General features: G+C 37.6%; 1 protein-coding gene across 7 annotated transcripts in view; it reads right to left on the minus strand.

Annotated features, from left to right (window-relative positions):
* The window catches only part of cadpsa (Ca2+-dependent activator protein for secretion a), a 109286-nt gene that overhangs the window by 53428 nt on the left and 38697 nt on the right, over positions 1 to 17161 (minus strand). For 6 of the 7 annotated variants that reach the window (XM_055160768.1, XM_055160766.1, XM_020930982.2 and 3 more), the window contains exons 10-15: positions 13518 to 13626; positions 13214 to 13426; positions 7148 to 7284; positions 6494 to 6681; positions 620 to 721; positions 104 to 167 (exon numbers count right to left, since the gene is read on the minus strand). In XM_055160768.1, the coding sequence (XP_055016743.1) occupies positions 104 to 167; positions 620 to 721; positions 6494 to 6681; positions 7148 to 7284; positions 13214 to 13426; positions 13518 to 13626 (813 nt within the window). Of the gene's footprint in view, positions 1 to 103; positions 168 to 619; positions 722 to 6493; positions 6682 to 7147; positions 7293 to 13213; positions 13427 to 13517; positions 13627 to 17161 lie in introns of all 7 variants that reach the window. The other variant, XM_055160769.1, reaches the window with a different exon arrangement.

The raw sequence follows: 17161 nt of genomic DNA on the forward strand, positions 1-17161 counted from the left end.
ATACATTTTCAAAATATTCTTTCTATCACTGTATTTATGTGTAAAAATGTGCTGGACATTTCCGTATCACAGTTTTATTCACATTAGTTTGTGAGTGACTTACCCGTTCAAGCAGAGACAGAGTGGCCTTCAATGCTCCCTCCGGCCGTCCAAAAGGAAAGCAATATCTACAACCATTGAGTATCAGAAATTATGTATGCATAATAGTAACTTATTATTAACTAATAGTAACTTTTTTGGTACCTATTCCTACATTAATGAATCTAGACTGACAAAACATAGAGCTATGTTCATAAATACAATAAAAAATTGTTAAAAGAACACAGTCGTAGCGTTTATAGTGGCACTGCATTAAATATTCATTCAATATCAGTAGTGTTTTTGGTACTGTGCTGGTATCCCATGTACACATGAGGGTGAGTTTGCAATAGACACAAAGACACAGACAGACGTTCAAGTAGCAGTTCACCCAAGCAAAAAAGGTTTTCACATTAGTCAATTGGACTAAGTTTGAAGAATTGAAGAGGATTCAAGTTGTTTGTAAAGTTTAAGTTTAAAATGTCTTCAACTTTTCAGTCATCTTTAAACTAACTGAGAGATTACAGCACAGATACTGCACCTGAAGTGTGTGATCTGGTTCTCCAGCAGGACTCGGAGTCTCTCTTTAATCTCCTCAAAGCGGTCCCTCTCCTCCACGGTTACGGTTCCAATCCCGTCAGGTCTGAAAATTACCAAGAGAAAGCAGTTAGCAAACAGTTCTGTCAAGTGTTTGAAACAGGTTTTTTTTTTTTTTTTTAATGGCTGCACCCCATTTCAAAAAAATTTATACCCAATTTCTCCCATGTATTTGAGCCAATTGTATCTTGCCCCACTACAGATACATTGTATAAGCAGCTTTTGAGGTCAGACTAAGTCTGCTACATGCTGTTGTCTGCATCTAATTAGAAAGGACTGTCCCGTAATCAGGAAGTGCACATTAGCATGATAGTTGCTGTTAGCTTTGCTGTTATGGGAAAACGCCCTTTGGCCTCTATGGAAATAAACCCCATAAAGCTCACCACAGGAATGCATAAGGTATGCATAAGTAAACTAAGTAAAATGAACTAGTTCTGTTTTTCATGTTTTTAAGACAATGCAAATCTTTAAATGGCTCACACAAAGGTGTTTTCTGTTATAATGTTGTTTCCTCATCAAAAGCATACTTGCAGTTGTGTTTTGTTCATTCACACATGTTTTATACACAAACTCTGCATATTTAGGCTGAGTTCTCAAACTGAAAACACTCTGTTCCACCTTATGATGTCATGCTCCACAGTGTTTTTAAACTCCATACACCTTCACTAGAATCATTTGTCAATCTCTAATGAACTAAAAGTAAAAAAGTAAAAGGTAGCTGCCATGACATCACAAGGTGGAACATAGTATGTTGAGCTTTGGAGATGTAGACAGACTAATAATGCAGGATTATGTGAATGTGTGAATGAAACAAAACACAACTCTAGGCATGTTTTTGAAGAGGTAATAACATTGTAATTCAATTTTGAGTAATAAGGGCACTTTAAAGATTTGGGTGCTTATGGTATGGCAGCTATAATGCCAGTCTTGGGTGGTGTGGGGTGCGGTGATGCTTTGTGACATGGTGCGGCCTGGATGGAGCGTGAGCAGAGTGCATGTGACAGAGGAGGCGCTGGACTGGTCGCCATGACAGCATGATTAGAGGCCGGAGACATGACACCCCCCTGACACCCCCTTGTACATGTCATTTCAGTGGACACAGAGCTGCAGTGTGTGTGTGTGTGTGCATCGTGCTATGTGTTTGTTTGTGTGTATGTGTGTGTTTGTGAGGTTTATTCCCAATAGTCCCCTTTGCCTTCTTTATTACATAAGAGAATATATATTGTTGAATGCATTGCCTAATCACACGCTTCAGTTGAAAGATTTCACCAGTTAGCTGTTTTTGTTTGTTTTGTTTTTTGTTTTTTTTACCACACTTGTAAAGACTTGCTTCAATTTCATTTTTCCACTTTTCAGTTCCACTTGCACAGTTTGTGTATTATACTAGGCCTCAACAAAGGCACAAAATGCTCAACCAAAGTGTACTTGATAAGTTGTCCATCTTAATGAGCATTTGAACTAAAAACAACAAAAACATAACGGAGCTTTTATTTACACTTGAAAAGGTCAGTAGTTAGTATGATAATAACTGGATGTAATGGCAGTCACACTGTACAAGAGCACAGAAGCACTGGCCTCACCTTTCCCATGGTGACAAAACACACAGGGGAAAATGTCACACTAATTAAAGGCTGCAGGGCGTCTATCCACGTGCGTGTTCATGGCGGCTTCCTCATGTTTGATGTTTGACCTAATGACCTTACAACTCCACTGACTATAGCCAACAAATGAGCCATCAGAGCCACACATGCCAGGACACTACCTTCAGACTCAGTACATACTCTTTCACAGCTCTGACAGGGCGTTATCTACAGCAACACAATCAAACAAATGTGTCCAGGCTGACTGTTAGTTGCAGGCACATTAAACACAAGAACGCTATGGAAATATAAACATTGCCCTGGTTGTATTTACAGAGAAATGTTTGTATATTTATTTAGGATGAAAATGATTCTTTGGTTTGTCACAGTATGTATAAATATATTCCAACAGCTGAATGTTTCCTTCTCATTTATCCCCTGCTATCTAGATGCCCCAACAATGACTCGACCATACCTTTACAGGCTTTAAGTCTATATACAAATGGATAGCTATCAGGCCTGCACACAGCTACACACATTCTGCAATGTGGTTGTTCACCTAGCAAAGAAGGAGGATCTAAGGACAAGGCAAGCCCTGTGGGACATTTTTCCATTTGCTTATTTTCACTGTTAACTGATTCAATTTGAACAAAGCAAGAATAAAATATAATTGACTAAATAAGATGCAAATAGAAAATGCTCAATAACCTTATCACATTACACTTATTATCACTAATAATGTGAGACGACATTTGATTTCCAAACACCAGGACATACCAAGATGACAGTGCTCTGGACAGCAGTCAAAGCCTGACACGTTAGCCCCCAACTGGGCCACAGTCAAACTTGTAGCAGCTCCGAGCCAGCAGGCTATTCATGTCTTGGGTGGGGGCGGGGTGGGGACAAGGAGTATTTACAACAGAGACATCCAGCCGTCGCTCATAACAACCTGTCAGGCCTTGACCTCCAGGCGTGACAGCTGGTCTGGAGAGCCCAGGTCTGAGTAACATGTCATACTGAATGGACAGAAAACTGTGTATTGGCTCAATACGTTATATGTTATAATAAAGTGCAGTGAACTAACAAAAACTAATGGAAACTGTAAACTGATCATGAAACTTAGAATGATGGTTATTATTATAATTCTTACTATAATATCATATAATAATAATAACTTATTCACCAAACCGTGCTACACTAAGTTAGTCTTACACTTGGGTAAAATCACCCAATGAGTTGATTTCTGTGACATGTTCATAATAATATTGACATTATTACATATTACAGTCACATTATTGGTCACTTACAAGAACAGGCCTGAGCAATCCATGTGAATACACAAAGATACATCATAAAATATAACCAATACTACTCTTGTTTCATGATAATGTAAAGTCCACACTGTACTAATTATAAACCAAGAACTTTTTGTTAGTCAACTTGCACTTGATTAAGTTGAGCTTTTGTGGAACTCAGTCTGTTCCCCAGATGAAGTGTCTCTTTTGGTCTACCTCTTGGAGCTGTCCATGTCCATCCTGATCAGAAAAGGCCCCAGTGCCTGTTTGTCAAGAGTGATGGACTGATGCAGAGATGGATAGAATGATGTGGACTGAGGGGTCTGACCTCTGACCTCTGCTCTCCAGTGGCCCGCCATGCTCTGTGTTAGCTCCTCCACGCCCACAGATGACTGGCTGCCTGTGAGCTTGACACATGTGACGTGCGGACACATCACTGCAGATTAGACTGGATGTAAACATTTAAGCGGGGCCGATGAGCCATGTCACAAACCAACACAAATGTCACCAAAGCAAAGAAATGACAGCACTGCACTGTACCGAGACCTGCACAAAAGACGATTATACTAACTGCTCAAGAGCTGCGCGAGCTCAGGTGGAGCACAACTATGGGAAGAATACTTTGAAAATGTATTTTGTTACAGAACACTTAATACCCCACACTAAAATGTATATTGTAATGTATACTGTCCCATAGTAAGATCAGAGTACTGTATTCTGATTACTTAGAAAACTTTTACATTGTGTTGCGATTATTTTATAGTGTAAAAATGCAACATAGTTTTAAAAACAGCTTAATACTTGTTTCTGTTTTCAAAGCATTTCCTATCACACATTGGAGAAGTAAAATTAAATTTTTCTCACTGATTATGTGCAATTTGAAGCCTAAATTATGAGATCAAAAATCATAATGTGTAATTTGTTTAAAAAAAAAACATACAAAACTGTATCAGATACAGTTACCCAAACTTGGTCTTCAGAATACATATTCTCATTACATGTATTCAGTTACTTCCCAACACAGAGCACAATGCATGTGGTTAGGCAATGCATACCTGATATCTTAAAGTTGTATTTCTAACATTTTATCAGCTCAAACCGTGTGTGTCACCATATGACGCTTTGGGATGAGAGCTGATTAAATGTGCATGGGTGGTCCACTTATCTGTCTTTAAAAGCTGTTATAAAGCAGTGCTAATGGCCAGGAAATTCATGAATGTGAATACTAGTGAAAATCAGGTACCTCAGTTCTAGTATATTTAACAGCTGACAGCTCGCGTAGTGATCTCAAGATTATTCAGAGTTCATCATATTGTAATTGTAATTATGCAGGCCACAATGTAATCAACAGAATTAAAGAAAATATAATCACAAGCAATATATACTGCAAACTGGAAGTTCAAAGTTCAAAATCTGTTCACTTCAGTCACAGGGACCAAAGTGTAGCAGAGGGCCATGCAGTGCTGATGATGTGAAATCAGTGACATCAAGTTAAATGTTGGGGCTGCATGTTTAATACAACAGTTTGTTTCATCTTATAAAAAAATCTCTCAATGGCCAATGGGTCAAATATGATCAGTGAATACATTTTTTTCAGTTTAGATCATTTACTATAGTTTGCTGAACATTTTAGTGGAGAGGGAAAAATAATCAAAAAATCAAAAATCAACTACAAAATCAAAGTGCTCTTAAAGTGCAATGAACATCTGGGCATTTGTTATTACTGAAATAAAACAAGTACGATGGTATTGAGTTTGGTACAGCCCAGTGAATCTGAGCCAAACTTACCTTTTGGCCCCAGCCCACATTTGAGCCCTGAAGTCCTTTCTCTTCATGAACTCAATAATTCTGAGCTCTCTCTTACCACTAGGGGGAGGACTCTCGGGGGCAGAGGGGTACAGGGCTTGTCTGAGCTCGGCCTCAGATACGGGCCAGTTTAACAGTTCAGGCAGCCGCTGACTATGGGACCATGCAGGGGTGTGTAGGGAGGTACGTTTATCAAAATGACCAGGAAAGAGGAGTGACAGGTGAATAAAGGGAAATAAAAAATAAGGAAAAGAAAAAGGTAAGCAAAACAAAAACAGTTTTAAAATAATGCATGCTTTTGAAGAAGCATAAAAAAGCTTAAATGTGCATTGTGTAACTTTTCTTCCATCTGCCATGTTTTTGTCTCCATGCTGATGTTATTGTGTTGCCTGGGATATTCCACAGTACAGTATGGCAACAAATATATCTTGCATGTATTCAATTACAGGAGTTTTTAATTGTTAATTGTCACTTCTGCACAGATCTGACCTATAACTTGGCCTGTTGATGCGTCTTCAGGGAGACAGTTAAATTAAATACCATACTGTAGAGCATTTTTTTAAATTATTTCTTAATTTGGCGAGATAGTGTAGGTGGCAAACATTTATCTTACAAGTAACTGTGTGGAAAAAGAGTTGAAAAGAAAAGTGCAAAAATATATGGTCTAAAAACTTAATGCGTCTACCTATGTCAACAACACTAAAATTCCCATCCAAAACGCAGGGACAGTTTTTGCATGAAGGCAAATTTTTTGGCAATTTAAACATTAATTTAACAAAATAAAGAGGTTGACATATATTTGCATGAGTCTAATCGTAACTATTGTGTAATCTAGACCCATAATTATGGTTGCTACGTAATGGTTATGGAATTACCTCTAAAAATAAATAAAATAATGTTCGAATCGCACATAAAATAATCACACAAAATAAATAAACAAATACATAAATAAATAAACAAAAAGTAGAAAAACATGTTTTTAAATTAAATCTAATCTAAAATCTAAAATATAATGATGTTAACTATGTTTTAGTGAAATGCTAAGTCTAACCTGCCAGACCCACTAAAGTTGCCTCCTAAATAGGCATTTTCTGTCTGGGGGTAAGACCTGTGAGACCTCAGGAGATGAAAGCATACCTGTTACCGTATACATGGGAGGCACAGAAGGCGTAGCTGTAGTGGAGCAGGGTGGGGTCAATCATGGCTCCGTTCTCGGCGCGCTCCAGCAGGTCGCTCAGGTAGCACAGGTGACGATGGCAGCCCCGGACGCCATAACGCGCACAGTACTCATCCAGAACAAACACCTGCCCAGGACTGAACCAGCCCTGCACATACAAACGCAGTATGTATGTCAAATACTGGGAGAGGGATGGGTTAAATGCAGATGACAGAATTATCCACCCAGGGACAAAAAATATAAAGTTTTATTTTAGAAAGAAGAGGTATAAAGTGATATTTCTGTAATTTCTCCAGTAATTACACTTAAGGGTACACTTGAACCTTAAACAACAGATTTACAGTTGCATTTTGGCTCACTCTGATGAATTGGCTGCCTTTTAGAACACACAGGCATAGTTTTATTCATGTCCACACTATGTGCTAAAGCACTGTTGACTAGTATGTTGTTGTTGTTTTTTTTTTATGGCCAATGATGATGGATATTCTTTAGGCAGCGGGTCAGCTAAAACAAAAATATACAGCAATACTCAAAAAAGTACAAAAATCACCTCAATATATTGGTCTATCTCTACTATCTAAAATATCAAATATCTATGCTTTGATAGTTCTCACCAGACATGAGTAGGAGTCGTTGAGTCTGTGGTCCAGAGTGAGGCGCTGCACCAGCTCGAACAGAGAGGCGTGGTCGAAGTTACAGGGATTGGCCGAAATGAACTCATCCATGCCGTGTTTCTGCGCCCGGTCAGCATCTGCCCCAACCACATACACAAGAGTGATTATGGAGGTCAAAGGATTGTGTAGAATCATGTCACAATATTTTTTTTAATTCTTGTGTCCATTTGCATACAAAATAGCTTACAGTTCAATTCAGGTACACAAACATCAAAACAGGGCAGGTTCTAAATACATTCAGCAGGGCTCAACACAGGAGCACAGGGGCAGAGGTTGTGCAGAAGCTATCCAAACTGTCTAAATTTCTAGATTTTTACAAAACAAGGTCTAGTTCCAAATGCCAATGCATTTCTCAGCTTTTAGTCATACAACTAAACAACAACAATATAAATAATACCAGCAAAATTTGCATATTTCACCCATGTGAAAGTTATCGGAGTTAAGATACCACTTAGACCAGTCACAATGATTACTATATTGACTTATCATTCAATATATGAAAGCTGGAACAATATTTTCTGGAGTCAGTGTATATCGTGTGTACATTGAGTTTGTAAAAGTGGGACATTTTTGGTTATTTTTGGGTTATATGATAAGATTTAAGGTGTAAAAGTTTTGTAGAAGACTCATTACAGATGCAAACTGAAGCACTAATGTTTTTCATTCTGCTGTTTCTTTATTGCAGCTCATGATTTTTAACCATATCTCAATATGGTTCAAATAGTATAGTTTTGTGGTTTAAGCCTGCTCTTGGGTGATCAGTGGCATAAATTAAGTTTCAATATTATCATTTATTGTCTGTATTTACATTAACAATATATCACGCTTCAAAATGTGTTATCGTGACAGGCCTATACAAGCTATAGATCATTTGAAAACAGTGAAAATGGCAGCCTGCAACTACATGTGTACAGGTGAGCCCCATCCTCTGTGATTCAGAGAGAAGTGACACAGACCCTACACCATTGTACAGAACATTGTCAGCCAGTGTCCTCTTGACTGCCGCGTTCAGACACCCCAGCTGTCAATCACCAACGCAAACAAAGAACAGGACTCCGCTGCGAGCTGCTTGTAAGTCACGCCCACCCTCCCCTCTACAAAATCTAAAAAGGTGACATTGCTGTGCCCCTTTGGTCAGTGGCTGGTGGTCTGTCAGGTCTGCTTGATGTGTGAGCGGAGGCGTGAGCTGGACAGTAACTCACAGTGACACTCGCTCCCGTGTCCCGTGTCTGGTGTACGAGGTTCTGCCCAAACATGATTGATGCACACTATTCATTTATAGATCCAGCAGAGGCAGACCGCTGGGCTGAGGGGTGGACTCCATCTCAACCCCAACTGACCACACAAGTACCCTGTATACATCATAGCAAGTGTCAAACTATAGAGGCCCAAGGAACAAAAGAAGGACACTATTAATAAACTTGATCTGTTTTTTAAATAGTACATGAATATTTGACAGTACAAGTTACTGAATATTAAATGGTCAGAAAATGTTATGAAAATGTCTGAGGCTAAAATACAAAATCCATAATATTCTGTGTATATATAAGATTCTTAATGTGTATTATTTTATGTAGTGTTTATTTGCCTCTATTCAGTTTTCAAATAGTCTCCTTTAAAGTTCTTTAAACTCTTACAGTTAAAAAAAAATACATTCAGGGGCTGTAAAAACACTGATTCATGATTGGCGGCTGGTGCTGCAGATTTATGTAGTGAGGACTGAGATCAGAGAGAGTCCATTTAGTTTTAAACAAACTGGATTTCAGCAGCCTCATTCATCTTGAGAACCAAAGTACCAAAAAATTAGAACATAAACAGTTTGGCCATTTTGTCTAATGTTGTGGGATTTTTGGTTTGGTTTGGTTTTATAATTACTTACAGTTGTTATCTCTAAGACGCATTTTTCCCCAATGTTAGTGCCAGTATTCTACAAGAAATTTAAAACATTAATAATCAAGTAGATTCTTTCCTTGCTGACTTTTATTTTATGTTAATGTTCTAGCAGAACCTGAGCAGCTCCACAGAGTGCTCTTTGTTTCTCTTTGTTGTGACAGTGCTGATTTTGTCTAAAGTTGTGGTGTGTGTACGAGGGGGAGACATTATGATCATATTCATTGCACTGATCCAGGTGTGAACTAGCAAGTAGTTATTTGGTAACAGTGACTGATTGGTGTCTGATTTAATTGTGCTGCATCCACACTGTATTATTCATATCCTGGCACTCTTAACTTGGTAATTACCAGCTGCTGGGGCTCAGTGGGGCTCCAGGGGTTGTGTCAAAAACAGCTCCCCTGACAAATTCACTTACACAGATGCATGGTAGGTGCTCTGACAGATTTTTTTTATTTTATATTTTTCAATTTGATGTTTTACTTTTGGGTCATTTTCACAACTATTTGTTACACTGGTAGCTTGTTTTATATTCCAACTCAGCTAACTGCCACTTTAAGTATCTAAGTACATAGATATGTGTTAACACTGACATGTTCAGAGCAGGCCATCTGTTGTGTGCACTCTTAATCTCATGTTGTAACTAAAACATCCCTCTTATTACGAAAGTGCAAAACAATTAGGCCAAAGTGATACAAGACGAGGAGAATGAATAAACATGTACAAGAAGAGGAGGTATTAAAAGTGTAGTGGTAGGATATGAGAACTTATCATCCAGTCCAGCTACAAAAGTTGAAAATGATTAAGTGAGTAGAACCAGAATAAGCCTTTGACTTCATTCTGCTTCTTCTCAAACTCATTGTGACTTGCTAAATGTTATAGTTCATCATGTTCTGTGTTATTAATGATTGAGACAAATTAAATTAATTCTGGTCAGGTTTGGTCCCCATGAAGACAGATAAGTTTAATACCATATTTTGAAACATTCCAGACAAAACAACATTTCCATGAAGAAAAGCATCTGACGAACCCTCCACCATAAAAGTTACACAATGTAGCTTTAAAGACACACAGCAAAGCCACAGACACATAACAAAGCAGTGTTGTACAAGCACAGACCAAAGCAACACATGAGCAGAACCAGGACTAAGCAGGGGTGTGTACAAAAATTCTGGGCCTTGAGTACAAGCCATCTTGGCAGGCCCACATTATATGACTATATGAAAAATGCACATTACATACTTCGAGAAGGACCTGAGTATTGGACCATAATACTTTCAGTGTGGCCGACTCTGTGGATTCTTTTAAAAAGTTTTGGTTAACTTGAGTCCAACGACTCTATTTTACTTATTGTTTTGTGGTGTACCTGCTCTCTGTAAAGTACTTGGTGATTTTTATCTGTGAAAAGGGCTTTACATATACATATATACATATATACATGACAGATGGAACAATACTTTCTGGGAGTCAGTATTTATCATGGGTACTTTCTTTGTACTAATGGGAACATTTTTATTTTTTTTCTGTACTATGATGAGATATGCGCTGTAGAAGGTTGAGTTATGATATTTTATAACTCATTATAGATACAAACTAACTACTAAAATGTTTAATTCTATTATTTATTTATAGCAGCTCATATTTCTAACAATATTGTACATGTAGAATATTTTTTTGATGATAATTCTACTTGATGGTTTGGTTCCAATATTATCGTTTATCATCTATGTTTACTTCAAGAATATATCGCATTTCAAAATATGTATCATAACTCCCTCGACTGGGCCCCCGGGTAAACAGTACCCTTTACCCCCCCAGTCCAGTGCACCTGGGCCTCTGGACACTGTGAGAATAACCATCATGACATGGAGTCTGGTATTGAAATGTGACAGAACACTGCACTGGGTTGAGATCAGATTTTGATATAATAAAAATAAAATATAATATTTTCTTTTTTTCTTTTTTCTTGTCATATTTTCAATACAAGCTTTATACAATGGTTACATACCATATCTACAATTATTGGTTTGCAGTGGTCAAATGTAATGTCACATGGTTCATGCATGGTGACAAAAAATAAAATAAAATGTGTGAGAATTAAGCACAAGCAAAAGCAATTGAAAATGTTACTGCAACTAAAAATGTTATTATTATTAATGTATTTATTTATTAAATATGTATAAATGTTATTTATAATATAACAAAAATTAGTCAATTTCCATACTAAAATTTACACAATTGCCTTACAATATTCATTTCAACTAAACAATACAGAGTGCCAATTAAGAATAGTCAAAATAATCACATTTTGTCCTTCAAAATCTGAACTCTGCTCCAAGGCAAATGTTTTTACTGGTAGAGCATTGGCTGTAAACCTCTCTATTAAAGACCCAACCTCTGATGTCGCTTCAGATGAATTGACTGCTATAGTGAACCTGAGCCGTTGTTGTATTGATGACAGTATGTTAAAAAAAAAAAAAAAAGCTTATAATTAATGATTAGAAATGATTTTCGGCATATTATCTATTAATCATAAAGACATTTTAAGGGGGTGCTTCATATTGCTCCATATTTCTATCATCTGAGAAAGGCAATTGTCAAATGTGTTATAAGAAAAAGTCTTTTGGCACCTTTCATAAAATAGAAATCCAGGACAAGAGGTAGAAAGCTGTGCGCTGTGTGGCAGGCCCTGACCTAGATGTTGACATATTTATTTTACACTGCAAGGTGGAAGTTTGAGCTGACACCGCCACCTCAAGTCAATAACTACCAAGTCTAGCACAAAAAGCAACACTTTCATGAAGGAAGTGAAGTCTCAGCAAGGCAGAGTTCTATTGCACTTTTCGTGAATTGTAAACCATTTCTAAAGTAACGGGGTTTGTCATATATGATTCTAGTCTAGATTCTAGTCTATTTCCAAACAATCGCATACAAAAAATAATAAGCTTTAATTAGATAAAACTGAATATTCCTTTGTGCATCTTCTCCTGCTTATTCCAGTTTAAAAGAAAACACTCTCTGACCAGCTAGTTGATAGTGACAAATGCACATATGTAGACATTATTCAGTTTTGTTTTTTGTTTTTTCTTTCAGCAGTTTCTTTTGTCGGAGCCACTTCAGCTCGGAATGGGACGAGACACAATTTCCACAAGACAAGACAACACAGGAGATTGGGTCTCCTGAGATGAGAGCGAGACAAGAGGAGATTTTTACATAATTCTTCAATTGTGCAATTCAGTTTCCAATTTTGGCCTCACAGTTTTTTATTTATTTGATTTCATATTTTTGTTTCCATTCTAGTACTGCTTTTTTCATTTTTGTCATGTGTGCTTTTCCTCATCTTGTGACAATTTGTCTCATGAGATCTTGTACCATTCCTAACTACAGCAAGTCAGGTGGAAGAATCCATGTTTTCCTAATCTCTGTATCCTCTTTCCTTAAAAATCACATCCTCCGTTGAAGCATCACTAAATCTGCTATTTGGTCCGCAACTTTGAGCTGTTACCAATCACTACTACTCCGCTACAGGTCTCAAACAATCTGGCATCTCAGTCTTTTATGAAATATCTAAATAGACAGAGCTAATCTGCTATCCTTCGCATTCTAAAATGTTATTGTACTTTTTGTCAATTGTAAACCATCTCTAAAGTAATGGGATTTGCCATTTATGATTCTAGTCACATAACAACATGAGTCCTTGCCTTTTTTATGGTGTTAACTTGTAATCTCCACCAGGACTAAACACAAGCTCTGGAGGGACACATCAGAGACTCCGCCATAGCCCCCATGTTAAAAAAAGCCCTGAAAACTCATCTCTTTAAAATCACCATTCATTAGAGGTGCACTGTGCAACTTTTCTTTTTGGAGATGTTACTGCTTTGTATTAAGATTTGCATTCTAGACAAAGCAATAACATTTCCATGGAGATAAACAGTAGACCCTCAACTAGAAATGTTATGAAAGCACCTTTAACTTTTTTGTTCTTCTGACTGTCCTTGTTTGTGTCTTCTTTGAGTATTAAAAAAAAAGCGCTATACAAGAGTTATGCCTCATTATTATTATAAACATTTACTAGAACAAAACCTGAATAAAAGTGAAATATAAAAGACAACTTACAGAACTGAGATATTGGTGCATCGAGTTGCGGAGCAGTTCCCCCTTTGGAGTTGAGTTTCTGGACTTGGGTGGGAGGGATCGGTTTGTGTGACTGGCCCGTTGCCCGGTACATGGCCTGCACCCATAGGATCCGGTCCTGTTCGTCATCACTGGCAAAGATCACAGTGTCTCCCTCTTTCACAGCATTGAAGAAGGTTCGGCCTCCATCCAGACCTAGATAAACCCAACAGCAGAAATTATGTTCAGCTTCATCAGGTATTTCAATATCTATAACTGTTGTCATTTTCACTCCTTCTCTTCTTACCTGGTTGTGGGTCAGTGTAGTCCACCGTGTAGCCGTCCAGTTGGAGTAACTCAACAGGTTCTGCCTTCTTTTCTCTGTAGCTACACATGGCAAAAGTGTATTGACTAACCTGCAATATAAAAGACAATATTGTGTAGTTGTTAGTGTGTGTGCATTTAAGTGAGTATTTGTCCAAGATGTTAACGTACGTATTCCCAAACAATCCCATACAAAAATAGAATGAACTTTAACTAGATAAAACTAAATCTTCTGCATATTCTCCTATTATTTCATTGAAAAACTGTCATCTATCTCTGCAACTACTGCAGTGATCCTTGTTATTTTGGTCTGAAAGTGTTCATATTAACCCACTCTAAATAAATTCCTGTTTGTAATATGGAATTTGGCTCCAAATCTGCTCCTATAACGAGCATTGTGAGCTTCAATTGAGCCAAACGCTATAGGTAACACTCTTTTAGTCCAACCCTTCATACAGTCTATGGTTTGACTTTGTTAATTTAAATGTAATTTGTTTTGTGTGTCCAGTGATTGCTAAAAATACTGACATACAACATAGCAGCTCCCATGTTTATTATGAGCATAGTGGCACTCTGGGGCCCGTGTCTTGTGTAGCTGCCAGTCATTTGAGCCTGTCTTCCCCAATCACCAGCCTTGGCCAACGCAATACTGTCGCCACCTCTGCCTCAACGACTGGCAGCTCTCAGTCCAGCTGCATATGTGTGTGTGTGTGCCAAACGAAATTCCTTACTGCCGCTCTGATGAGACCTGAGGCTAAGTGAAGCATGGAGGACTACCAGAGAAGCTCCCTTCAGGATAACACTGTGCATGGTGGGTCCAGGAGAGCCCGCCCCTCACCACAGCCAGCCCAAAACATGCTGCTGTTCTAGGGATAGGAGCTGTCAGTCACCCCTCACTGAGGAGGAAGGCCCCAGTCGCCTGCCCACATCATTACAGGAAACACATGCACACAAACACTGCATGTGATAGAGCTGATGTGGCATGTGTCTCCCCAAACTTTAGGGGCTAAACTCGATGTAAAGTTGCATGCAGACTGACTAGGGCTTCACAAATGATTCTAATGTATTTTAAATAGGACACACTTTAAAATAATTACATCACAATTAGACTTAATAAAATAGTTAATGGGCCCATATTATGCTATTTTCTGCTATATGTTCTAATGTTATTTCCTCATTAAAACCATACCTGGAGTCATGTTTAGTTTCATTCACACGTTTAGCACACACACCCTGTATATTTAGATTATAAGAGTTCTTCCCTCAAACTGAAAATGCTGTTGTGATGTCATGTGGTTATACAGGAAGTGCTCCACTGCGATTTTAAACTCCATACACCTTCACTAGAATCATTTAGTTGATTTCAAAATGCCAATCTTTCAATGTAAAGTCAATTGGAAACAGAGCCGGAAGTGCCCCTATGTCCACTTCCTATTTGGAACGTAGCAACTAGCTGGTTAGTTATGTCCATTTATGTATACAGTCTATGCTTTGATCATAAATCCTTTATAAAGTGCTGACAAATACTATATTTCAGTTGCTTTTTTGTTTTCTTTGTTTTCAAAAAGAATTGTGTGACTTTGTGAGATGAATAATTTAAGAAAAAACTGAATTACTTACAAATGTATTAAGGATTTAAGTTTCAATGCATTATTCTACTCACGCCTTCTTTGGTGTTTTCTTTGGTAATCATTGGCTGCCGGTACATGAACCAAAATCTGATTATTATCGGATTTCTGCACCTCTAAGATTATCTAAATGACATGCAAACTGCAAATTCTGGTGGGAGCAATCAGAGGGCCCGTGATCAGGCAGAAATCATATTATTTACCCATTTACATGTCATTTAATAGTCTTATCAGTTAAAATATATGATAATAATCTGATTTTAAGCAGCATGTAACCACAGCCAACAATTGTATATGTATGTCTTCATCTTTCTTGATTCATGCCAAAGCTGGCTGTTTTCTTCCACTTGAGTTTTAAAGAGTTTGTTTTGATCTGTGAATGTAGGTGTTTCATTTGCACTTTCTCATCACCGACATTGAAAATTGGCTCAAGAATAGCAGGATTTGATCATATTTAATAAAAACATTAATCAACATCTAGGAGCAGTCTCAATGTGTAACACTGACAACTCCTGGGGTTCAGTTCAAGCGTGAGTAAATGATTGGCAAGTACTTGACTGTTAAGAACTAATCTGAATACAGAGTCATGTGATAACTGCAGCACAGAATGGAACTATCATCTAATAAAACAGAAAGATGCATACAAGCACATACAACTAGAGTAAATACTTCTAAATACCAATAGTTGTTTTGCAGTTCAAGTATTTATGGTAAATTGTAAAAAAAAAAAATGGGAAAAATATACAATTAATGATAATTCTTCTGACATTGTTGTTAAGATTTGAAATATATGCTCAGATCAAAGTGCACATTTACAAGTATATACAAAAAAATGAACTGGTAAACTAATGCAAGAAAACCATTAGAGCTGGGCATTATCATATAGCCCATGATATATTACTGTTAGCTTTGGGGACAATATGAAAGTATCAGGGATAAAATGTTGATACAATTGCACACATTGCAGCTGGTTTCCTCAGTTGCAACAGGAGGCAGACAGATTGTAGCTAATTGCCACCGCTGATGTCGAGAGCAGCTTAAACACCGACTGTGGAGGCTCTACACAACAATGACAGAGAAAGGAGGTGAGGACTGTAATGAGAGAGGGAGCAGAACTTATTATAAATGCTATCTTGAAGTATTTTGTCAAGCTTCGGTTATATAGTCACAAAATAGTGTAAAATTTCTCTTTAATACATTGATATCAATATTTGGTTGCATCGCTTTGCTCTAAATACTACGGATTTCTGAACATGTTCGTAGAGATCTAAAATACAGAGTTATCAGGTTTTAAATGGACCCCATTGTAGTTTAGACAAGGCCTGTTACAACGTTTGAAGTTGTGCTATATAGTTGAAGAAAATATAGATGATTAACTATAAAACTAAATAAATTTATGACACTGACACAACCCCTAAAGACTATTCTGAATGTATCACTGTAACTGCAATGAAATAAAATGCAGAATGAAACACTTTAATACTTACTTTGCATCTATAATGAGTCATACAAATGATTTATTCTGCCCTCTACAGTTTAAATCTTAGCGTAGAAGAGAAAAATAACAAAAATAAATGTCCCACCAGTTCAAAAATAAGTCCCCATGATAGATACTGACCCTAACAAATGATTGTTCCATCTGTCCCATTTTGAACAATAAGTCAATGCAGTATTTATCGTGACAGGCCTAGTTTAGACATCTACACACTATGTTCTGAATCTCATGGGATCTTTGTATTAGTTTCTCAGTTCATATTTCAGTCTTCTTTCTGGTGGCAATGCTCCTGGAGTTGACTGACAGCATCCAACATTTTAAACACCTATTGCAGAAAAATGCTGTTTAATTTTTTCCCCAAAACGGCAGCCCTGATACTTAATACACGTAATGCAGGTCAAACAGAAAACGCAAACAGGAAACTACAATAAAGCGGACACCAAAGAGCACCTCCACCAAGATGGCATCAAAAAGTACATGCCCACCCCACATACACACTCCTAA

Source organism: Boleophthalmus pectinirostris, unplaced genomic scaffold (genome assembly GCF_026225935.1).
Source record: "Boleophthalmus pectinirostris isolate CB_2022bp ecotype Guang Dong unplaced genomic scaffold, ASM2622593v1 HiC_scaffold_3, whole genome shotgun sequence".
Taxonomy (NCBI): domain Eukaryota; kingdom Metazoa; phylum Chordata; class Actinopteri; order Gobiiformes; family Gobiidae; genus Boleophthalmus; species Boleophthalmus pectinirostris.